The sequence below is a fragment of the Castor canadensis genome, chromosome 2 (assembly GCF_047511655.1).
Source record: "Castor canadensis chromosome 2, mCasCan1.hap1v2, whole genome shotgun sequence".
In the NCBI taxonomy this organism is placed as follows: domain Eukaryota; kingdom Metazoa; phylum Chordata; class Mammalia; order Rodentia; family Castoridae; genus Castor; species Castor canadensis.
In genome coordinates, this window is record NC_133387.1 from 158,095,746 (window position 1) to 158,120,408 (window position 24,663).

Sequence of the window (24,663 nt, forward strand, 5' to 3'; positions counted from 1 at the left end):
CTACTGAGGTTAACTGATGAATCTTGTTTTTATCAATCTCGTGTGTGTTTGTGTATACATATGTATCTGTGTGTATTTATATTATTCTTTCAAGAAATTTTAGATGGACAGAGATCTGGAGACCAGCTAAAGCGGGGTAGGCGGAAAGGAAGAAACAAACAGGAAGTTCCTGCATTTGCTGAGCCTGACACAACTGTAGAGGTCAAAACACCTTTTGACTTGGCCAAGGTGAGTGCTTATAAAGTGAAGCTTTTTGTAACTATATTGAAAAAGCTAATACATCTAATATGTTTCAGAGAGCCAAGTGTACAGATTGGTCTACAATGGTGGTTTTTTAATGAAGGCATAAATTTTAGGACAGAAAGCTTAGTTCAAACCCCAGTCCCACTAAAAAAAAAAGAAAAAAGAGCTAAAAATTAAAAAAAGAATAAAAATAACGGACAAGCACTCATCTGCTTGAGACCCAGGATTAACAATTGATAACATTTTTTTTCATATTTGTTTCATGTCTTTTTTGTTAGAAACAAACAAATAAAACGTTTCAGATAAAGTTCACATCTCCCTGTATCCATCCAATGGTTCCCTTTTTCCCGCACTGGAGTTGTGTGTGGAGATGTTTTTGTTGTCACAACATAGATAGAGAGGTGATAGAGGTAGGGGAAGTTACTAAACATCTTATTATGCATATTGTCCACAACAAACATACAATAATGTTAGTTGTTTAGGATTAAGAAACTATTACATAACCCCATTTTCTTTCTCCCTACAGATGACTGTTTTCATGATTCATATTTGATATGAATCTTAGCAGTTACTTTTTTCATCTACATGTGTCTGTTAACTATATATAATACAGTTTTGTATGATTTTTTAAATATACAAAATGATCTATATCAATTTGTAAAACTTTTTTAAAACTCTCTTAATTTCTTTTGGATGTACCTCTTAATAAATTTGCTGAGCTATAAGCTTTAATTTTTCTTTTACTGAAATTGTCAAAGTAGTATTTAAAGTGGTGTACTAAGCCAGGCTTGGTAGCATATGTGTATAATCTCACCTATTTGTCAGACTAAAGCAGGGGGGATCAAAAGTTTGAAGCCAGCCTGGGCAACTTAGATACTGTCACAAAATTTTTAAAAAGGGAGGGTCCTGGGTGCTCAGTGATCCTGGGTCCACTCCTCAGTGCCACAAAACAAAATAAAATAGTGATTGTACTAATTTAATCCTCCCACCATCAGGGTAAGAGATCGCTCTTTTTTTCCAGTATATAATATTACTAAACTTTTAAAGTTCTGTGCATTTTTTTTGTACTCCCAAGATTTATTTTAAGAATATTTACATAATAAATACAACTTTAATCGCTAAGTTCTTCCTCATCACTGAAGTAAGCACTCTTCTTTATCCGTGTGCGTCCTGAATCATCTGATGTTAAGGGACCCCCTGCACTAGGTTTCCATTTGTTTTGTTCTTCTTCAATTTTGGCTTGCTGGAATACTATGGCCTGACTGAGACTGTTAAGAGCAGGATCTTCACCTTTGTCTTCACTTCCTTCTACTGCTTCAATTTCTTCTTCTGGTTCAGGAACTTTAAAAAATTTTTTATTTTTTTCTTTCTTCTTTGGAGGTTCACGTTCTCCAAGCGTATTTTTAGGACAGGCATAACTCAAGTGTCCACTTTCCCCACATTCATAATACTTAGACTTACTGAAGTAGTTTCACCTTCGGATGAACTCAGCTGCTCTGAGCTGCTCTTCCATTGTCAATAGCAGTGCTTGCCTTTATCACTCTACCAAATAACAGTTTATTGTTTATTGCTCTTGTGCAGTTAAGTGCAGAGTCTTTATCAAAAATATAGAATAAATGCAACTCCTTTACTTTTCCTAGCATCTTTGTCCTTCATTATAGTAACCTTCACAACTTTGCCATACTTGGAAAATATCTGGTATAAGTCATTGTTTGTCAGGGAGAAGGGCAAGTTGGATACATACACTGTACTCTTACTTGGAGCCAAGCCACCACTCATTTCTTCAGGTGTGGCGGGTCCAGGGGACCGAAGAGCCTGAGTCTGCAGCTTGGCTGGGGCTCAACCCCTATTCTTCCTTGTTCCTAGCTGTGGCATCGGCATCACTGGTCCAGCATGGATCAGGAGCAGAGACCGGTAAGCCACAGCAACAACAGCAGTGCCTCTTCCTCGATCTCCTTAAACCCTGGTCCCTGAGGTAGGCCCATAGGTGGGCACCAAGTTCTGTGCATTTTAAGGATGAGAAATGATGTGAAAATAAGCATTGGAGGTGTGGCTCAAGAAGTAAAATGCCTACCTGGCTAACAAGCATGAGACCTCTGTGCTGGAAAAGAAAACTCTCTAAAAATCAACTTAGTTTCTCCTAAGAATTCATAATTATGCATAAATGAGATAGCACTTCTCTCTGGGCACTGGTGGCTCATACCTGTAATCCTAGCTACTTGAGAGGCTGAGATTGGGAGGATTTTGGTTTGAGGTCAGCCCAGGCAATAGGTTTTGAGACCCATCTCCAAAATAACCAGAGCAAAATGGACCCCATGTATGGCTCAAGCAGTATAGAGCACCTGTTTTGCAATTATGAAGCCCTTGAGTTCAAACCCCAGTCCCACCAAAAAAAAGGAGGGTGGTGGTAGTGAATTTGATTAAAGTACATTATTTTGCATGTATGGAAATATCACAGTGAAACTCCTTTATATGTACAATTAATATACACTAATAAGAAAGACAAAAAAAATAGTATTAGTTTTTGAGGACTGGGGATGTAGGTCAGTGGTTTAGTGTTTACCTATCATGCTTGAGGCCCTGGGTTCCATTCCCAGTACTGTTAAAAAAAAAAAATTGTCAAGCATTGATCTTTTTTTTTTTTTTTTTCTGTAACGTTTTATGCCTCTTATGGCTTATTTAAGCCTTAAGGCATTTTTTTCAACCTCAAGATAAAAAACATAGCATCCTAAAATTTCTTCCAATATTTTAAAGGTTTTAATTTTCACACTTAAGTTTATATTTCATACTAACATTATTTTGAGTAATTCTTTTTGTCTTTTTTGTTTTTTTAGACAGTCTCACATTCCAGACTGGCCTTGAACTTTTAGCTTTTTTTTTTTTTTTTTTGGCAGCACTAGGATTTGCACTCAAGCTTTCTAGGCAGGCACTCTACCACTTGAGCCAATTTGCTAGCAAATGACACCTTCAAGATTTTTAGCTTATTTTTCTCTTTGTGATGGTCTTGAACTTTTGATCATTCGCCTCCCTACTACTGGGATTATAGGTGTGTGCCACCATGTAACCTATTTTGAATAAAAATTTTTTTTTTTTTTTTTTTTTGATGATACTGGGGTTTGAACTCAGTGCCTCACACTTGCTAGGCAGGCACTCTACTACTTGAGCCACTCCACCACCCCTCTTTTGTATTAGGTATTTATAAGATAGGGTCTTTGGAACTATTTTCCCCTGCTGGCTTTGAACTTTGATCCTCCTTCTCCTTCCTGAGTAGCTAGGATTATAGGCATGAACCACCAATGCCTGGTTGTTTTGAGTAACTTCTAATATTATTTTTACCTGTGAAAACAACTGGGTTTATTTATTTTTGAGATGGGTGTTGCTGTATTGCCCAGTCTGATTGTGAACTCATGAGCTCTCTTAATCCTACTGCTCAGCCACTCAAGTAGCTAGGAGTATAGGTATATACTGCCATACTGGACTAAAACACTTGTTTTAAAGTTGAAGATAGATTGTATATGTTTGCATTAATATATAATTGGTAATTAAGGTAAAAGTAGAGTTGGGCATCCGTGGCTCATGCCTGAAATCTATAATCTTAGCTATTCAAGAAGCAGAGATGAGGAGGATTAAGGTTCAAAGCCAATGTGGGCAAATAGTTCAGGAGACCCTATCTGAAAAAAAAAAAAAAAAAAAAAAACTATCACATAAAAGGGCTGGTGGAATGGCTCAAGGTGTGGGCCCTGAGTTCAAGCCCCAGTACTGCAAAAAAAAAAAAAGTAAAAGTAGAAGAGACGCATAAACTATGTTCTAATCAGAATAATGATGGATGAAACTGTTAAACCTGTGTTCATAAAACCTAATTTTATAATTTTACTTTGTAATATTAAAGGCATAAATAACATAATAAACTTTTTTTTGGCGGTACTTGGGTTTGAACTCAGGGCCTCACGCTTGCTAGGCAGGTGCTGTACTCTTGAACCACTCCTACCTGCCTTTTTGTTTTTTTGTTTGTTTTTTAGTTATATTATTGTTGTGCTGGGGATACATTGTAACATTTATAAAAGTTCTTACCATATATCATAGTTGAATTCACCCTCTTGACAGCTCTGTTTTGTGTTGGGTAGTTTCAAAATAGGATCTGTAGAATTGTTCGTCCAGGTTGGCTTTGAACCAGGATCATTCTGATCTCTGCCTCCTGAATAGCTAGGATTATAAGTGTGAGCCACTGGCGCCTGGCTCTTTTTGCTTCTTTGAATTAACAGTGTTTGTGAGAGTCACCAGTATTGTTTGAGGTAACTGTACTTCTTTTCATTTCTACACAGGATTTTTATGTGAATGCATCCCAATTTAACCTTTTCTGTTAAGAATTTGAGTTGTTTCCAATTACAGTGCTACAGTGAATATTCTTGTTCATAATTTTGGTGAACAGATTTACACATTTCTTTTTTTTTTTTTGTGGTGCTGGTACTGGGGTTTGAATTCAGGGCTTCACCCTTGCTAGGCAGCACTGTACCACTTGAGCCACTCCAACAGCCCTTTTTTGTGTTGGGTATTTTCGAGATAGGGTCTCTTTATTTTCCCAGACTGGCTTTGAACTGGGATCCTTCTGCTCTTTGCCTCTTTAGTAGCTAGAATTATAGGTGTGTGCCACTGGTACCCCACCAGATTTGCATATTTCTTTTGAGTATATATCCAGGGATTGAATGGCTGTGTTGCAGGATGTATATTCAGCTTTAGTAGATAACCAATTACATTCACTCTAGCCTTCCCGTTCACCCTTGTCTTTTTTTCTCTATTTATTGGTTGATGGACACCTAGACTGATTCCATAGTTTGGCTATTGTAAATGGTGCTATTATAGATGTGGGTGTACTGGTATCTCTATTGTATGCTGACTTACATTCCTTTGGTTATATGCCCACATATGCATTGTTTTAATGACAAATGAAGTGGAGTACCTTTTTATGTATCTATTGGTCATTTGAATATCTTTTGTTATGCAGTTCTTATTTAAATCTTTTCCCATATTTTTTTCTTACTAATTTCTGATTGATTTTTTTATCTTAATTGTCCATATCTTTCAAATCTGTTAATGTCATATGCTTTTAGAGGCATTCTTGTTTCTTGCCATCTCCAATTTAACTCTACTTTAAGATGTTAAATACTACATTTACCTTCTTTCAGCCATAGTAGGGGGTAGAGAGCTAATGGCAGAAAAGGTAAGGTAATTATTAGCTTGTTTTTTGTAGAGCATAACCTTTCCTCAGGCCCATAATTATAACTTAATTTGTATTTCTCCTTTCTTTTATGGTTCTTGGATAGTAAGAGTTGATATTGAACAGAACTGAGGCTTTCCCATTGATTCTTTTTAATGCTAGTATTCAATGTTATTGTGATGTCTTTGTACACCTAGGTACAAGAGAGCAGCAACTCTGTAAAGAAGAAGACAAAATTTGTCAATTTATACACAAGAGAGGGACAGGACAAACTTGCAGTCCTGCTTCCTGGTCGCCATGCTTGTGATTGTCTGGGGCAGAAGCACAAGCTCATCAATAACTGTCTGATCTGTGGACGTATTGTGTGTGAACAAGAGGGTTCTGGCCCCTGCTTATTCTGTGGTTCTCTGGTAAGTTGTTTCTTTGCTGTTTTGTTTTACTGTGCTTTGGGTTAATACACAAGCCATTCAGATCCCTCATAATTTCCCCTTTTCTTAGTAAATTTCCTCCCTAAGATGTCCAGTGAAATCCTAGCACTTGAGAGGCTGAATCAAGAGGATCCTGAGTTTGAGGCCAACTTGGGCTATGCAAGTGTGACCCTGTCTCACATAATAAATAAATAAATGAATGAATGAGTGAATGAATGGGCTAGTGAACTCTAGTAGCAGGGATTTGCTTTTTGTTTTGCTTTGGCAGTACTGGAGGGGTTAAACTCAGGGTCTCATGCTTGCTAGGCAGGCCACTCTACCACTTGAGCCACACCGACAGCCTACATTTTTGATTAGCCAAACAAAAACCCAAGGTTTTAGCCTAGTCGTGAGGTGTATTCTTTTGTTTAGTTTTGCTTCTTGTTTTCTGTTTTGTGTTTTGAGGGTCATGCTGTGTAGCCTGGGCTAGACCGGAACTCACTATGTAGCCCAGGCTGGCCTCCAACTTGTGATCCTCCTACCCCTGTCTCCAAAGTGCTAGGACTGCAGGTGTGTTCCACCATGCCCAGCTTCTACAGCCTTGCAGTTTTATAAGTTCAGTATGGCCTCTTCTCAGTCCCTTCTTAAAATTACAGTGATTTTATTAAAAAAAAAAAAACAAAAAAAACCCAAGCTTTTTGACTTACTATATATACGTGTATATACACACATATATATGTATATATACACATACATATATATATATTTTAAATTTTATTACTTTTTTTTTTTTTGAAGTATTGGGATTTTGAATTCAGGGCCTCCTACTTGCTAAACAAACGCTCTGCCACTTGAGTCACTCAGCCAGACCTTTTTTTGGTTAGGTATTTTTTGAGATAGGGTCTCTCGAACTGTTTGCCCGGCTGGCTTTGAACCATAATCCTTCTGTAGCTAGGATTACAAATGTGAGCCACTGGCGCCCAGCATTTATGTATTATTTTAGAATAGGTAATATTTGAAAGCAAGGAAAAAAAATAAGAGTATAAAGCTAGACTAATTCTTACTGGTGACTTATTTTTCGTGTGTGTGTGTGTGTGTGTGTGTGTGTGTGTGTGTGTGTGTGTTTTGGCAGTGCTGGCCAGGGTTTGAACTCAAGGCTCATGCTTGCTAGGCAGATGCTCTACCACTTGAGCCATTCCACTAGCCTTTTTTTATATTGGTTGTTTTCGAGAAAGGATGACTCATTAGACTATTTGCCTCGGCTTGCTTTGAACCAAAATCCTCCTGATCTTTCCTCCTGAGCAGTTAGGAGCCATTGGTGCCCAACTACTGATTGCTTTTAATAAGGCATCTGCTTATAATTTCTTTTATCATAGTGGACTTCATTATCAGAACAGGTGGCTTTAAAAAAAAAAAAAAGTCTTACATGATTTTTCCCAACAGAGGCAAATGTTTGTCATTTGAAAGTAGATTAGATTTAAAAGAAAACCAAGTCATCAGGGATACTTGCGTGAGATAAATTGTTTGTCCTGGTTATTAAGAAAGGGAAGAGAGGTAGGGTATAGGTGGCTCACACCTATAATCTTAGCTACTCAGGAGGCAGAGAGTAGGAAAATCAAGGTTCAAGGAAAGCCCCAGCAAGCAGTTTTTGAGACCCTGTCTCAAAAATACCTAACACACATTGGTGAAATGGTTCAAATGGTAGAGTGCCTGTCTAGCAAGCATGAGGCCCTGATATCAAACCCCAGTCCTACCCAAAAAAAAAAAAAAAAAAAAGAAGAAGAAGACCTAGGGCACAATTCATTTCGATGTATATATTTTGGCTTTATTTATTTATTTATTTGTTGTGGTACTGAGGTTTGAACTTGGCTTTGAGCTTACATAACAGTTTCTATCTCTTGAGCCACACTGCCAGTCCTGGTGTGTTTTTCTGGACAAAAAAATGCCATCTTTTTTTTTGTTTTTTTTCCAGTACTGGGGTTTGAACTCAAGGCCTACACCTTGAGTCACTCCACCAGCTCTTCTTTGTGATGGGTGATTTGGCATAGAGTTTTAAGAATTGTTTGCCCAGGTTGGCTTTGAACCACAAACCACAATCCTCCTGATCTCTGCTTCCTTTTTTTTTTTTTTTTTTTTTTTTGGTGATATTGGGGATTGAATTCAAGGCCTTATGCTTGTGAGGCAGGCACTCTACCATTTGAACCACTCCAATTCTCTGCTTCCTGAGTAGCTAGGATGACAGGAGTGAGCCACCTGTGCTTGGCTAAAAAGTACCATCTTACTTTTTTCAGCTATTTGCTTATCATTATTATTATTTTTTTGTCATACTTAATATATAATTTGAGATTACTTTTTAAGACATTAAGCAGACAATATAATTTAACTGTTGGGTCATATATGTTACATTTACTATTTTGTAGGTCTGTACTCATGAAGAACAGCATATTTTACAGCGTGACTCAAACAAGAGCCAGAAACTGCTAAAGAAGCTCATGTCAGGTAGACCCCAGTCTTCTCATTGAGGCACTGTGGCAACTGAAATAGTTTGTTGTATTTGTGATTGTTTTTCTTTCTTCTACCATAGTATGCAAGGTGCAGTTTTTTTCACTCCTTTAACAAGCATTTGTTTTAAAAAAATCTATTAAAATGTACCATTAAGCAAAAACATAAATAATAGTATTGCATTACAATTCAAAGAATAAAATTAATATTCATGAGAATAATTCTCATATATATAAGTAAAAATATAACTGAGTAAGAAATTGAAGTGACATCTCTTATGTAAGAATTCTGCCTAATAAAATAGAAGAAATGAGAACAATAGAAAATCACCATCAGTAACCTGAAGCATAATTACTACAGACAAGATCCACCAATGGGTGCTAAAATTATTGGGTGAAAATTTAAGAATAACAGATTTATAGGGACATCAATGATAAGAAAAAGCTAAAGATATGTCACAGATTGGAGTAGAATAAGAAGACATTACAACTAAATGCAGCTCCTGAATTGGATCCTAAAATAGAAAAACAACATTAATGGAAAAAATTTTAAATCCAAAGGGTCTGAAATTAGTTAATTGAATTGTACTGATGTTAATTTCTTAGTTTTTTGAGTGTTTCCTTTTTTGATGCCAATTGCTAAGCATGTGCTCTACCACTGTGCACACTCCTAGTCCCAACTTCGTACTTTTGAACCTTACATTATGGTTTTAAAAGATAAAATAGTAACATTAAGGGATGCTGGGTTAAGGTTATACAGGAACTCTTTTCTGGCTCTTGTAGGTCTTTTATACTTAAAAAACATCTTAAAAAACAAAAATAGTTACGGACATTTTTTCAGGCATAGTGGCACTACCTATAAGTCCAACTATTTGGAAGGCCGAGGCAGGTGGATTGCTTGAGCCCAGGAGTTTGGGACCAGCCTGAACAACATAGTGAAAGCCTGTCTATTAAAAACAACAACAAAAAGGACTGGAGACATAAATCAAGCAGTAAAGCACCTGCATAGCAGGTATAAACCCTGGAGTTCAAACCCCAGTACCACCACCAAAAAAAAAAAAAAGGACTGTTTTTAAAAGGAAAAACAATGCACTCATTACTTTCCACTTAAGAAATATTTTAATTTGTTTCCATCTTAGTTGATAATTGTTTTTGTTTTATATAAACAGATTGCTTGGTATTATAAAGTAGCACTCAGAGGGTATAAATGTTATGCTTTATTCAGTTAATATTTCCCAATTAGTTTATACATTGTGATATATTATTCATGTTTGTTTTTAGTTGGTAAAAACACTCTATTAACTTGATTTACTGTGATTTGGTTACCTACTTCCTAGTTACCAGATATTTTCACTCTTCCCAAATATAAATAACACAAATGATGCCACAAGAAAAATTTTTTTTTTTTTTCTTTTTTTGGCAGTATGGAGTGTGACCTCAGGGCCATAGTAGGCAGGTACTCTACCACTTGAATCATGTCCCCAGCCCTTTTTTGCTTTAAGGGTCTGGAGTTTTTCCCTCAGGTTGGCCTCAGACCTCAATCCTCCTACCCGTGGCCTCCTGTATAGCTAGGATCACAGGTGTGTGCCACTATGCCTAGCTTATTGATTGAGATATGGGGTCTTGCTAACTTTTTGCCCAGCTTGGTTTTGAACTTCAATTCTCTGGATCCCTGTCTCCGAGTACCTAGGATTATAGGTATGACCCACCATGTCTGACTTTTTTTTCTTTCTTTCATGTAGCTAATAGCTAGGACTATAGGCATGAGCCACCACACCTGGTTGAATATTGCCACTTTGAGATATATTTGCTAAATTGTTATACTAACACTAAAACTTGTTCCCTAGTAAGTTTTGATATTACAAATTTATTTTCATAGTTGTAAAAGCTATAATTTTATTAACTAATGAGGTTGAACATGGTTACCCCACTTTTTTTTTTTTTTTAATTGATCTCCTGCTATATTACCCGGGCTGTTTTGAAATCCTGGCCTTAAGTGATCCTCCTGCTGTAGTCTCTTAAGTAGCTGGTATGACAGGTATGTGTCACTACACCAGGCTCTACTGTCTAATTGGAAACCAAGTGAACTCAGTAAATTTATTATCTCTGAACTTGAATTTCCTTACCTATAAATGAAGATAATGAAATCTTTTATTAGGGTTATTGTGAGAATTAAATAATATAATTTATGTAAGTGGCATAGCATTTGACTGTTTTCTAAAATTTTCTTTTCTTCCCTTATTCAGTTTACTTTTGACATAGAAAACTACATTTAAAGGCAATAGCCCTACTGTAAAGTTCTTATAAGCCTCTTTTTCTTTTATTATTTTTTACTTATTTGTTTTTTGACAGTGCTGGGTATCAAACTCATGGCCTTATACATGTTAGGCAAGATCTCTACCACTGAAGTACGTTCCCTGCCATACAAGGCTTTTTTTTTTTTTTTTGGCCCATGCTGAGAATTGAACCTGGGGCCTCAGACAAGCCAGGCAAGTGCTCTACCACTGAGTTGTAGTCCCAGGTAAGCTTTAGATTTGGTTGTGTTTTTTGTTTTTGTTTTTAGTGGTACTGAGGTTTAAACTCAAGGCCTTGAGCTTGCTAGGCAGGCACTCTACTACTTGAGCCATACCTCCAGCCCCTAAAGAGGCATTTTTATTGTTTTATTTATTGGTGGTACTAGAGTTTGAACTCAGCCTTATGCTTGCTAGGTAGGTGCTCTACCAATTGAGCTACTCCGCCAGCCCTATAAGGCATTTTTATGTTGTATTGTTAAACAATTTGGAACCCTTAGTGATCCAGATTTCTATAAGGGAAGAAAAGGACCCTAACATTTATTGAGAACCTATTATGTGTCAAGTGCCAGTTGATGCTTTACAGGTTAGACCTGGCCTATGTAGTTGGTGTGTTTTCTATTGAAATGAAGATTCCAGACAATCAGGCCAGAACCAGATCTTCAGATAATTTGTTCTTTACTGCATGCATTTATGCTACAGGCTGATGCCATTTGATTTCCTTATTGAATTTCAGGAACGGATAATTCTGGAAAGGTGGACATCTCTACCAAGGACCTTCTTCCTCATCAAGAATCTCGAATTAAGTCTGGTTTGGAGAAGGCTATCAAGCATAAAGACAAACTCTTAGAGTTTGACAGAACTAGGTACGATAGGGTTAGAATAACAGGTGCTAAAAAACAGATGAATCCATAGATTCTGGCCATTAAAACATTACTTGTGCACTTGATACCTTCTCAAGGTAGATGGTTTGTTAGCAAAAGGCTATGTAGCTGGATACGCTACATAAAAGGCCTGTATCTTATCTTTGAATCCATGTTTGAATAAGATAGGTTCTTACCAAGAGAATCTTATCCTGCAGCATTTTTTTTTCTTCATGGCAAATGCTAGTATAACCCTTGGATAGTTGATTTGGGTTGATATAATTCCCCACTTACTTCACTTGCAGCCATTTATTCATTAGTCATTAGTTGACATGCATAGTCGTGCATTGCTTGGTGACAGGGATGTATTCTGAGAAATGCATTGTTTGGTGATTTCTTGGTTGTTCAAACATCATGGGACATATTTATGCACACCTTGTGATATAACCAGCTATATACCTGGGCTATGTGGTGTATAAATTTATGGCATAGCCTATTGCTTCTAAGTCTATGATGAACAAAACATGAGATTAAATCAAGCACAAGAGAAAATGACACAAATAAGAGATAATGTACCAGGCGCCAGTGGCTCGTGTCTCTAATCTTAGTTACTTGGTAGACTGAGATTTGGGAGGATTGCACTCCAAGGCCAGTCTAGGCAGATAGTTAGTGAGACCCTATCTCCAAAGTAACCAGGGCAAAATGGACTGAAACTGTGACTCAAATGGTAGAACATCTGCTTTTGCAAGCATAAAGCGCTGAGTTCAAACTCAAAAAAAAAGAGCCTAAGGAGGATGGCTAGTTAGAGGTGATTGCTTATTGCTAAATAGAGACTTCTAGACAAGCCTGGGCTATGTAGTGAGACCCTGTCTCAAAAAAAATGTCGGGCACAGTGCCTCACATCTGTAATCCCAGATACTCAGGAGTCTGGGATTGGGAGGATTACAGTTGGAGCTTAGCCCAGGCAAAAAGTTAGTGAGATTCCTATCTCAACCCACAAGCCAAGCATGGTGGAATGTGACTGTCATCCTAGCTATTTGGGAGTTTGTAGGTAGAGGATCATAGTCTAAGACCAGCCCTAGGCAAAAACTAGAGAGCCTACCTAAAAAATAACTAGAGCATAAAAAGAGATGGGAGTATGGCTCAAATGGTACAGTATCTGTCTAGCAAGTGCATGGCCCTGAGTTCAAACCCCAGTACTGAAAAAAAAAAATTAACCAGTAACATACTTGTCATCATTGTTGTGTTAGTATGACTTTTTATCATGTGACAACCTGAGAGAAACAATTTGAGGAGGAATGATTTATTTTGGCTTAGTTTCAGAGTCAGGTGGCTCTGTTGTTTTTAGGCTGTGTCAGGGCTAAACATCATGGTGGGGAGCATGTGGTGGAGAAAAGCAGCTCACTTCATGGAGGACAGTAAGCAGAGAGAGAGCCAGGGGCAGGGTACAAGATACATCTTTCCAGAGCCTGCTCCCAATGACCTGTTTCCTCTAACTAGGTCCTACCTCTAACTTCTCACCATGTCCCGTAATGCCATCATGTTATGAATCCCTCAGGAATTAGTCTATTTATTAGGTTATAGCCTCCAATCACTCCCCCAAATCCCAGTCAAGCTCCTAATACATGAGCCTCTGGAGAACATTTCCTATTCAAACTATAACAATTATTAAGTGTGTACTATGCATAATGTATATGTTATACCTTTATAAAACTGGCAGTGGAGTAGGTTTGTTTATATCAGCATCACCACAAACACATGAGTAATGCATTGTGCTATGATATCATGATGGGTATGACATTACTAGATGATAGGAATTTTTCAGCTCCATTATAATCTTGTAAGACCACCATTTTATTTGTGGTCCATCATTGACAGAAGTGTTATGTGACATATGACTGTATTAAGAAGTTGCCTCTATAAGAGCACAGGTAATGCTGTATCACAGGAATGATTTACCCTTTTCCTTTCCATTGACAGTGAATTCGTGTTTTGATTTAATAACCAGTATATTAATATGTGCCTAAATTGGCTTTATACTCTTATTTACAATGGTTTAGTCAGCTGACTTCTCTTTAAGAGATAGATTTGTGGTATTTTTTATTTCTTCAGATTTTTTCTCCTTTTGGACAAAGTATGTATTGAAAAGTAGTGAGTGGTAACAAAATGTTTGGGTAGGACTTACATGCTTCCTTCTCAGATGGCTACATGAGAATCTGTGAGGATCCTTAGATCTGACCTGGGAGCCTATTTCTTTTATCATAATCTTTTGGTGAGATAGACCTGCTACTTTCAAACCATTTGCTAAGAAAACACGAGATATAATTTAGAAAACAGTTCCTTAGGAAAGTCTCCGAGGTGTGTAACTCATATTCACTCTTATTTTTTTTTCTTTTGAGCAGAGACTGGCCTTGAACTTTTGATCTCCTGCCTCAGCCTCCTGGGATTACAGACATGTATCACTACATCCAGCTCGTAATCATTCTTAATCCTTTATCACATTTCACCATACTCAGTAAAACTTATAATTAGAAACAATAAGAAATCAGTTATATTTCTTGATAAATAGAAACTGGAAGAAAGCTTCTCCCTATTGATGTTGCTGTTTTGCTGGTTTTATTATTTAGGTTTAAAGCTGGTCTTACTGGTATTTTATAAACTTGAACTTCACAATCTAAGATTACATTAAAACAAGTTCTTTTTGTAATTCCAGCTGAGTCCTGAATAATTGAAATCAAAATATGAATCTAATTTTAGTATTTTCCTTATGCCTGCATATATTACTAATTTATAATTATGGAGAAATTCAATCTTAATTGGATTTGTGGCTTTCGAGTAGTCACTTAATTTCTTCGAGCCTCAGGTTCATTATCTGTAGCATGAGTTAGGTCATCAGGACTCTTTTAGTCTTCAGTTTCTTTGTCAGTATGGTATTAGAGACAGCGCTGATTGTCATATCTTGGAACTTGGCCCCAGCGAGAAACTGGAGATTGAGAAGAAGGGATGTGAGAACTGACATACAATAATAGATTAATTGAGTGCCCTAATAGTAAATGGTAAGCCATAGGACTGAGATTTCAGGGTAGAATTCCAGTAAGCAAATGATAACAGACTGGATCCAACCAATTACAGAAAGACAAGAATAATAAGTTGTTAAAACCTGAACTCAGAAACAGCAAAACCAGGCTGAATCCCAGTTATTAGAAGGTGAAAGCTGTGATCCATCATCAGCATTGCAAAAAAAAAGAAAGAAAGAAAGAAAAGGTGAAGGCTGAACTAGTCAGAAAGGTAGAATGACTGTGGGTTATGGTGCTGTGTCTTTTCCTGCTTGAGGTTGAGATTAGTTCTTGAACCTGCAGTGGAAATAAGATGTATGAAGAAGCTGGGAATCAGGAAGATCTTGACCTGATTTTGGGACATTCTTGGCATTCTATAGTTGAGATAGTAACCTCCAGAACAGCAAAGAAGAAGCTATTTTGAAACAGTTCCCCACTAATTTATCCGTATTTGTCAACCCATGATCAAATTATTACATGTTTTTTTTTTTTTCCCCTTAGCATTCGAAGGACCCAAGTCATTGATGATGAGTCAGATTACTTTGCCAGTGATTCTAACCAATGGTTATCAAAAATTGAGCGGGAAACCCTGCAGAAGCGAGAAGAGGAACTGAGAGAACTTCGACATGCTTCTCGACTCTCTAAGAAGATCACCATTGACTTTGCAGGCCGGAAAATCCTGGAAGAAGGAAATCCACTAGCAGAGTATCACGATAGGTAAAATGGGCAGCACCAGAAAGGGTTTGAAAAAAGGAGTAGAATCCATTCTCTCTACTTAATCGTTATTTTGGTTGATTTGAAAAATATTGACCCTCTATACCACTATATATATAAATTTTAAAATTTAATATAAAAACTTTAAGGGCTTAGGATGTGGCTTAGTGGTAGAGTACTTGCTTTAGCTTGCCTGAGGCCCTGCATTTGATCCCCAGCACTTCAAAAAGTAAAAAATAAAAATAAAAACAGTGTTTATTGAGACTAGAAAACATGTAAGAATAGCTAGAAATTTTTGAAAGTGAATAGTAAAGGGTACTTGTTCTTACTTACACTAAATCATTACTGTTACTTTTTTATTTTTTATTTTTTTGGCACTATTACTTTTTTAAAAACTTTTTAAAAAATAGAGTTCGGGCACAAGAATACATTGATTTGGGGCTGGCAGAGTGACTCAAGTGGTAGAGTGCCTGACTAGCAAGCATGAGGCCCTGAGCTCAAACCCCAGTACCAGCATGACACTGGTGGCTTATACCTATAATCCTAACTACTCAGGAGGCAGAGATCAGGAGGATTGTGGTTCGAAGCCAGCATGGGCAAATAGTTCGAGAGACCATATTTTGAAGAAACCCATCACAAAAAGGGCTGGTGGAGTGACTTAGAGTGTAGGCCCTGAGTTTAAGCCCCAGTGCCACAAAAAGAGAGAGAGAGAAAAGAATAAATCAATGAAACATGATTCAGGAATACTGGTGTGTTTGTGTGTGCATGAACATGTGTGGATAAGTATGTGTGTGAATTTAATAATCTATAAAGCTAACATTTGGTCCGGGGGTATGTGTAAGGCCCTAGGTTCAATCTCTAGCACTGAAAAAAAAAAAAAATGAAAAATAAAGCTAACATTTGTAAGCAGTAAGGAAAGGCTTTAATGTATCATGTTGGGGTGATTGTACACAAATTTGGAGAAAATACAGGTTTGCCAGTCATGGGAGCTCACACCTGTAATTAGGAGTGTCTCAGTTTGAGACCAGCCTAGGCAAAAAAGTTCTCGAGATCCAATCTTAACCAATGGCTGGGTGCAGTGGCAGGTGCATGTTATTCTGAGCTATGCAGGGGAGCACAATTCAAAGGATTGTGGTCCAGGCTGACCTGGGCATAAAGTGAAACCCTATTTAAAAAATAACAAACTCCAAAACGTCTGGCAAAGTAGCTCAAGTGGCAGAGCACCTTCCTACTAAGTGTCAGATCTGCAATTCAACCCCTGTACCTCTAAGAAGAAAAACAAAAAAAGAGTTAAATGTATCAGTCATGGTGGGGGGCAGAGGTAGGAGGATCATGAGTTTGGCACCAGCCAGTGCTACATAACAAAACCCTGTCTAAAAAGCAAACAAAAAAACCCATGATGTATAACTTTTTTGGTTCATCAAATTTAGTTGAATTAAAAATTGCATAAAATACATAGCTGCTCTTGATGAAAAGCAGTATATATATATATTTTTTAATTTTTTTTCCTCTTTGAGCATTGAAGAAAATGAACCCTTTCCCCCTTTAGGAATGCTTTTTTTTTTGTTTTTTGTTTTTTTGTTTTTTTGCAGTACTGGGGATTGAACTCAAGGCCTCACACTTACGAAGCAGGTGCTCTACCACTTGAGCCACTCTGCCATCCCTTTTTGTTTACATTGGTTATTTTTTAGATAGGGTCTTGTGTGGATCACGGTCCTTCTATGATCCTTGCTTAGCTGGGATGACAGGTAGGTGCCACTATGTCCAGTTTTTATTGGTTGAGATGGCATTTTACTAACTTTTTGCTTGGGCGTATCTCAAACCATGATCCTCCCAATCTCTGCCCTACAAGTAGTTAGGATGACAGATATGAGCCACTGCACACTGGCTACATAGTGTAATTATTATTGGTTTTGTAATTTTTTCTGATAATGTCATTTCCTGACTTTTTAAAAAGGTCTCTTTCCTTCTTCTAAGTTTTGTACTTGATTGTATGTTCAGTATTTTTAAATGTTTTGCCCAGTTTCTCCTTAATATTTGTGTACGTAAAGTGGTGTTGGTAGCACTGTATATTGCTGTTTGAAATGTCAGAATGATTTCTGATAATTCGAAGTTTATCTGTGATTAGCCATTTGACTAAAAGTACTAGCTAATAGATGTTCCTTCAAAAGGAGAAAAATTGTCTTTCATTTGAATTTTAATCTAACTCATTTACATTTGTCTGTTTGGCTCGTGTTTTATTAATGTTGATTGGCATATTAAAAGTCACTTTGAGCTTACCTTTTTGTTTGTTTGTGGTACTAGGAATTGAACCCAGGGCCTCAATCATGCTAGGAAAAAGCTAAACTACTGAGCCATGCTCCTAACACTTTTGTTTATGAAATAGGTTGTCACTAACTTTGCCTGAAGTAGCTTTGAGCTGGAGATCCTCCTACCTCCACCTTCTGAGTAGCCCGGATTACAGGTGTACTATCACATCTGGCTCTGAATTTACTTTGTCAGAAAAATAGATAATATTGCATAGTGTGCGAGTATAAGAAAATAGTTATATTCTCTTACTTGGAATGGGAGTATTAAAATGATACAGTTTATGTTATATGAGTCCAATAATACAGTAGTTGCTAGGTATTAGAAGAGAGGGAGTAATAATAGAAAGCAGATTGATTTTTGTTGTTGCTTTGGTTTTTTGTTTTTGAGACTGAGTCTTGCTATGTAGCCCATGCTGACTTGAAACTTGTTATGTAGTTGAGGCTGGCCTCAAACTCAGTCCTCCTGCCTTTGCCCCAAGTGCTAGGATTACAGGCTTGTACCACTATGCTTGGCTGTAAGTGCAGAGAATTTAAGCAGTGAAAGTACTTTGTGTGAAACTATAATGATAGACCCTGTCATCATATATTTGTCCATCATAAATTTCCCCATCACTGCAAAGTAATTCTTGTCCAAATCCATAAAATGGGGCTGGTGGAGTGGCTCAACTGTTGGAGCACCTGCCTTGCAAGCATAAAACCCTGAGTTCAAGCCCCAATGCTGAAAAAAAAAAAAAAAGAATGCCAAAGCCATAGACTGTACCAACACCAAGAGTAAATACTAATGTAAAACTGGTGGGTGATGATGTGTCATTGTATGTTCATACACTGAAACAAATGTACCATACTGGTGGGAGATGTTGATAATGAGGGACACTATATATGTGTGTGAGTTGCAAGTATATGAGACTTTTAAAAGAGATATTGGGAAGAATCCCTTAAAATTTAAGTTCTGTATACTTTTTCACTTATCCCCCTGCCTCCACCCCCATTCTCTGGACAGAGGCAGGAGGATTGTGAGTTTGAGGCCAGTCTCGTCTACATAACATGTTCTAAGCCAGTCTAGGCTACTTGGTAAGACCCTGTCTCAAAATACCAAATATCAAAATGATAGTTTCCTTTTTCCCTTGTTAGCAGTATTTTTGAAACATTTGCCATTCTGACAAGTGAAAAATGGTATTTCATTATAATGTTTATTCTTATTTCTTCACTTTATTGTGTGTTAGTAAATTTGAGTATTCTAAAAATGTTTTGGTTAGCTATTTTTATTATTTTTTTCATAGATTCTAGAGTTCTCAATATACTTACTGCTATACTGTATCTCAAATCTATTACCCTCCTTCAGATCCCACTGTCCTCATCCTAATTTAAATTTACCTTATAATCTCATCCCTCAAATTCTTATATTTCAGCTTTTGCTTTTATTCTGCATTAGTCTATTTTAGTTTCTGCTTTTCACTACTTTAAAATGCCTCCCCCAATCTTTGCCTTTTAAATACCTACTTGGTATAACACATAGGATGATGGAAAGATATCTACAATATAGATTGTGCCTATCTCATAGTGATTATTACATCCTTTCTTGTATAGTGCATCATACAAATAGCTGTCTTAAACATGCCATTCCAACTCAAATCTTCTTGTTTTCTTTTTTATTATCATTGGAGTTTTGGTACAGAGTGTAACTATGTAATCCACACTCTTGTCAATCCTGCAGTTCTCCTGTCTCAGCCTCTCAAGTGATGAGATTATAAGTGTTTGAGACTGTGCCCAGTTTCAGAGCTTCTTCTGTTTTTTTTCCTTTTGTCTTTATAGGAGGGAGGGAGAGAGGGAAGGGAGGAAGGAAGAAAATGGGAAAGGAGAAGGGGGGGGCGGAAGGAAGGGAGGGAGGAGGGAAGATTGGAAGGAAGTTTGGTTCTTGAAGACTGGAACTATGTCCTCCATTCCTTTTAAGTTGCATTGCATATAAAAAGTTCCTGATAAATATATCTTGAACCTAATTCAAAATGGTTTAGCCTTTTCTGTAAGTTGAAACATTGCATTATGTGATGCTTCAGAACTATCATTAGCCACAAATGTTTGTTAAGCATCCAATAGGAATATGGAATACAGCAGCAAGTAATGTAGAAAAATATAATAGAATTCCTGCCTATGATTCCATAATAGCAAGTAGGGCTTAAATAAAAGTTATCACATTCTTTTATAGGTTTGGAGCCAAATACCCAAAGCCAACACCATAAGCAGAGAATAGTATGGTGTGTGTCCAATGATTATTTCAATAGTAGTACTCAGCACTTTAGAGAAAGGAGTAAGCACTTTTGTGTTGGGCATGTAGGATGCCTCTTAGAACTTCTGAGCTTGGAAACAAGAATAGAATCCAGATAGCATGGAGGAGTGGAAAAGGGACTCCTCAGTAGACAGGGAATACCTGTGTAGGCTGTGTTGACTAGGTAAGCTACCATAGAATACTTTTCTCTTGAGTCAGGGTATTTTAGGTGCTGTTGTAGTCTTGGCATGTTTATTGAGTTGTTAAACAAATGAATGACTATAGTGTGTCCTTCCTATTTTCGATAGAATTCTTGGTGTGGAGAGAAAGAAGGTGGAGTAGAGACGGTTGTCCATGTCTACAACTCCTCTTTGAATTCCAAAGTTTATTACTATTGAAAAGTTTTATATTAGTGGTAAGGACAGACACTCTGAAAATAGACAATTGCCAATTTTTGCATCCTTTTGGTTTGTTATCACAGACTAGATGAGACAATACAGGCCATTGCCAATGGAACCTTGAACCAGCCACTGATCAAACTGGATAGATCTTCTGAAGAGCCTTTGGGAGTTCTGGTAAATCCCAACCTGTACCAGTCCCCTCCACAGGTTAGTGGACCTTTCCTATAACTGATAAGGAGAGAAATTTGGCCCCAAATATTTCTCCTTTCAAGTGTGTCTGTTTCATAGGCTTCAGATCCCAGTCTCTGCTCTCAGCACACTCACCAATCTTAGTCTCTGGCCTTAGTTTTTCCAATTTTTATTGGAGCATTTCTGACAACATGACCTGATTATTTTCTGAGTATTTTCCAAAAAATAGTTAAGTACTGAAGAAATTAAAACAATAGGAGTAGAGGTATGGCTCAGGTGGTCAACCAGACAATGATTTTTTCCTCAAAGTACTCAAAAACTGGTAAAGGAAGATACCTTCATAAGCAGCTGAAAATATAAGTAGTTCTAATACTAATGGAATATAAATATATTGCTATGGAAATCCAAAGGAGGGAGATACTGGTAGTCATTCAAAGTAAATATTCAAGAAAATGAGTGTTTGGGCATAGTAAACAAAAAAAATAAAGGCATGTATACACAAAATATGGGATATTGTGTTGGTCAGTTTTCTGTTACTGTGACAAAATACTAGAGATAATCAACTAATGAAAGGAAAGATTCATTTTAAAAGACTCACAATTTCAGAGGTTTCAGTCTATGGTTGCTTTGGGCCTATGGTAAGGCAAAATATCCCAGGGAGTTCCATGATTGAGCAAAGCAGCTAATCTCATGGCAGCCAGAAAGCAAAGAGAGAGAGAGAAAGGGACAAGCTTCCAATATCCCCTTCATGGCATGTCCCAATGACGTAACTTCTTTCTACTAATCCCTGCCTCTTAAAGATTCGTTCATCAACCAGTAGCACCATCAGCCAGGGACCAAGCCTTTAACACTTGAGCTTTGGGGGAACATTCAAGATCCAAACCATAACATATAATAGAGAATACAAGCTATCTCTATAGGACTCCTATGATGGATTATAATGAGAAATAAAGCGGGGTTAAGTATGAACCAAATCACTAAAGAAGTAAGTGTTCAGCTAGAAAGTTTTAACATTTTCATTTTGTAGTTAAATGTGAGCCATAGAAGGTCCTTATTTAGAGAGATAATATAGTCAGCATGATGCTTTGGATAGCTCAACTGGAGACATTCATTCAGCACCACAAATATGGCAGATTCTGTGCTAGGTACTAGGAAATTAAAAGGTAACGGCCTGCCAGGTGCCATCGACTCACACCTGTAATCCTAACTACTCAGGAGGTAGAGATCAGGAGGATTGTGGTTCAAAGCCAGCCTGGACAAATAGTTCCATGAGACCCTATCTCAAAAAACCCTTCACAAAAATAGGGCTGGTAGAGTGGTTCAAAGTGAAGGCCCTGAGTTGAAGCCCCAGTACCACAAAAAAAAAAAAAAAAAAAAAAGTAAAGGCCTAGCTCCTGTCCTTAAGAACTTCAAGATTAACGTGCCCATTATTCTTGAATTATGAATACAATAATTACAGTTCTTTAACATAATTGCTATAATAGATATGTGATAAATGCAGGTACAGTAGGATTTAATAATGTGTTCATAAATCTGAGGTCTCTGAAAGAAATGATGTTTGAGAGGAGATTTAAGGTATGACTAGAAATTTCCATGGAGGTAAATCTGGGGCAGGAACTCCAGGAAGAAGGTACAACATAGGTAAGGGCTCAGCAGCTTGAGAATATTGTGAGCTTGTGGGAATACCAAGCAACTCAGTATTTTTTTTTTCCCTTTTTCTTTTATTATTCATATGTGCATACAAGGCTTGGTTCATTTCTCCCTCCTGCCCCCACCCCCTCCCTTACCACCCACTCCGCCCCCTCCCTCTCCCCCCCTCAATACCCACCAGAAACTATTTTGCCCTTATTTCTGATTTTGTTGTAGAGAGAGTATAAGCAATAACAGGAAGGGACAAGGGTTTTTGCTGGTTGAGATAAGGATAGCTATACAGGGCATTGACTCACATTGATTTCCTGTGCGTGGGTGTTACCTTCTAGGTTAATTCTTTTTGATCTAACCTTTTCTCTAGTACCTGTTCCCCTTTTCCTATTGGCCTCAGTTGCTTTTAAGGTATCTGCTTTAGTTTCTCTGCGTTAAGGGCAACAAATGCTAGCTAGTTTTTTAGGTGTCTTACCTATCCTCACCCCTCCCTTGTGTGCTTTCGCTTTTATCATGTGCTCATAGTCCAATCCCATTGTTGTGTTTGCCCTTGATGTAATGTCCACATATGAGGGAGAACATACGATTTTTGGTCTTTTGGGCCGGGCTAACCTCACTCAGAATGATGTTCTCCAATTCCATCCATTTACCAGCGAATGATAACATTTCGTTCTTCTTCATGGCTGCATAAAATTCCATTGTGTATAGATACCACATTTTCTTAATCCATTCGTCAGTGGTGGGGCATCTTGGCTGTTTCCATAACTTGGCTATTGTGAATGCAACTCAGTATTGTGATAGACTGGTAGGTGTATTCATTTCCTAGGGCTGCCATAACATAGACTTGGTGACTTAAGACAACGTCTAGAAATGTCTTCTTTCAGCCTGGAGGGTAGAAGTTCAAAATCAAAGTGTATGATGGGTTATACTTCCTCCAGGGGCTCTACAGGAGAATGCTTCCTTTCATCTTTCAGTTGCTGGTGGCCTTAGATATCCAAGCTACATCATTCCAGTCTTCACATGGTCTTTCTTTTGTGTCTGTCTTGTGTGTTCTCTTAGAAGGACATCAGACATTAGATTTAGGGTTTGCTGTAATCCATCTCATCTTAATTGATTACATCCTCAAAGAATATTTCCAAACAAGGTCATAGTCACAAGATTCTAGGTGGATATACATTTTGAGGTGATACTACTTAACAATAAACAATACTTTATTATGAATGCCCTTAGGTCTCATACTAGAAGTTTAGGTTTTATCCTAAAATAGGCAAAGAGGGACCTTTTTAAGAATTTTAGCAAAAGATTGGCAAAACTTTCTTGCTTATATAGAGAAGGGATTGGAGGAAAGGGTAAGACTACAAGAAGGAAAATTGCTGAAGAGGTTGTTGTGATAGCACAATGGGGAGATGATGAGGTCCCCAAATTAGTGTTGTAATACCAGTAGGGTAGAAGAGAGTTATTTAAGGAATTGCAGTTCCTACAGTTAACAGGTTCTTTAATAGTATTATTGAAAGATAAATAAGGGATTAGTTTAGGAAAGTGGCTGTGTGATTGGTCAATAGCTGTACTAGAAATTTATTTGGGCTTTGCAACTGTTCAAATCCCAACATTTTTACAAAATCATTTATTTTCCCATAATGTATCAGTTCTTCTGTGTTGCCCCGTAACAACTTTTATCGTTAATTAGTATTTACCCAATCCTTTGTTTTAGACAGTTACTTGTGTTTATCTTCTACTACTATTATAAGGTCTTTGAAAAGAGCTATATCTTTTTCATATTTTATGTCTCTCCAGTTTATATGATTTTCACATAATTGAGTACTCAATAAATACAATGTTTTGGGGTGGAGGTGTAGTTCAGTGGTACAGTGCTTGCCTAGAATATGTGAATCCTTGGGTTTGATCCCCAGCACTGGAAAAAGAAGTTTTATTTTTTATTTTACAGCACTTGGTCTTCTTGCTGTATAAAGGAACATTAACCACCATTCTTAGTGTGAATTTTGCCAAGACTCTTGACTCTCCTACCTACACCTGGTAATTCTTTAATTCCCTTATGTGATGGGAACCTTGTTTCCATGGTGCTCCATCTTCTCTTTCAGAGCAAAACAGGGTAATAGAATACTTCATACATCTCATAGTCAGAACTGCTGCCCCTGGCAGCATCTGTTTGGCTTTGTTATGATACTAATCTGTGACTCTGCATGTGAAGAATTACAGACCAAAATATTGAACCTTCATTTGGCTGATAGAATTATCTTGGAAATTTATCTAGATTCAAATATGGATCATTAGTAAGTATAAAGGGGAAATAATTACAGCACTTTCAATGATAGTTATGCCATTACTGGAATTAGAAGCAATGTACACTGAGTTCAACATCCTATATATCTTTTAAAATGGGACCTTGTTCTCTTACCTGGGATTTCTACCGAATTTATACCATCTCTGCCCACTTCAGCCTTGTTTCAGACAAAAATGGAATAAAATTTTCCAAGAAAGCATTCCTTGTATGATTTTCTCACTATTAGTATTAATCTCATTTTGTCTACCTTCCCTAGGTTCTTCTTTGT

The 24,663-nt window shown here is 37.3% G+C and overlaps 1 protein-coding gene and 1 pseudogene across 5 annotated transcripts in view; one reads left to right on the forward strand and one right to left on the reverse strand.

The window, feature by feature from the left end:
• Trip4 (thyroid hormone receptor interactor 4) overlaps positions 1 to 24,663 on the forward strand; it is a 63,155-nt gene that overhangs the window by 6,864 nt on the left and 31,628 nt on the right. For all 5 annotated transcript variants that reach the window (XR_012445509.1, XM_074066189.1, XM_074066191.1 and 2 more), the window contains exons 3-8: positions 95 to 228; positions 5,656 to 5,868; positions 8,286 to 8,364; positions 11,394 to 11,523; positions 15,078 to 15,293; positions 20,344 to 20,470. Coding sequence is in view for 4 of the 5 variants with exons in the window: in XM_074066189.1 (XP_073922290.1) it covers positions 95 to 228; positions 5,656 to 5,868; positions 8,286 to 8,364; positions 11,394 to 11,523; positions 15,078 to 15,293; positions 20,344 to 20,470 (899 nt within the window). In the remaining variant the exon portion in view is untranslated. The remainder of the gene's footprint in view (positions 1 to 94; positions 229 to 5,655; positions 5,869 to 8,285; positions 8,365 to 11,393; positions 11,524 to 15,077; positions 15,294 to 20,343; positions 20,471 to 24,663) is intronic.
• LOC109688300 (zinc finger CCHC-type and RNA-binding motif-containing protein 1 pseudogene) lies at positions 1,326 to 2,059 on the reverse strand (annotated as a pseudogene).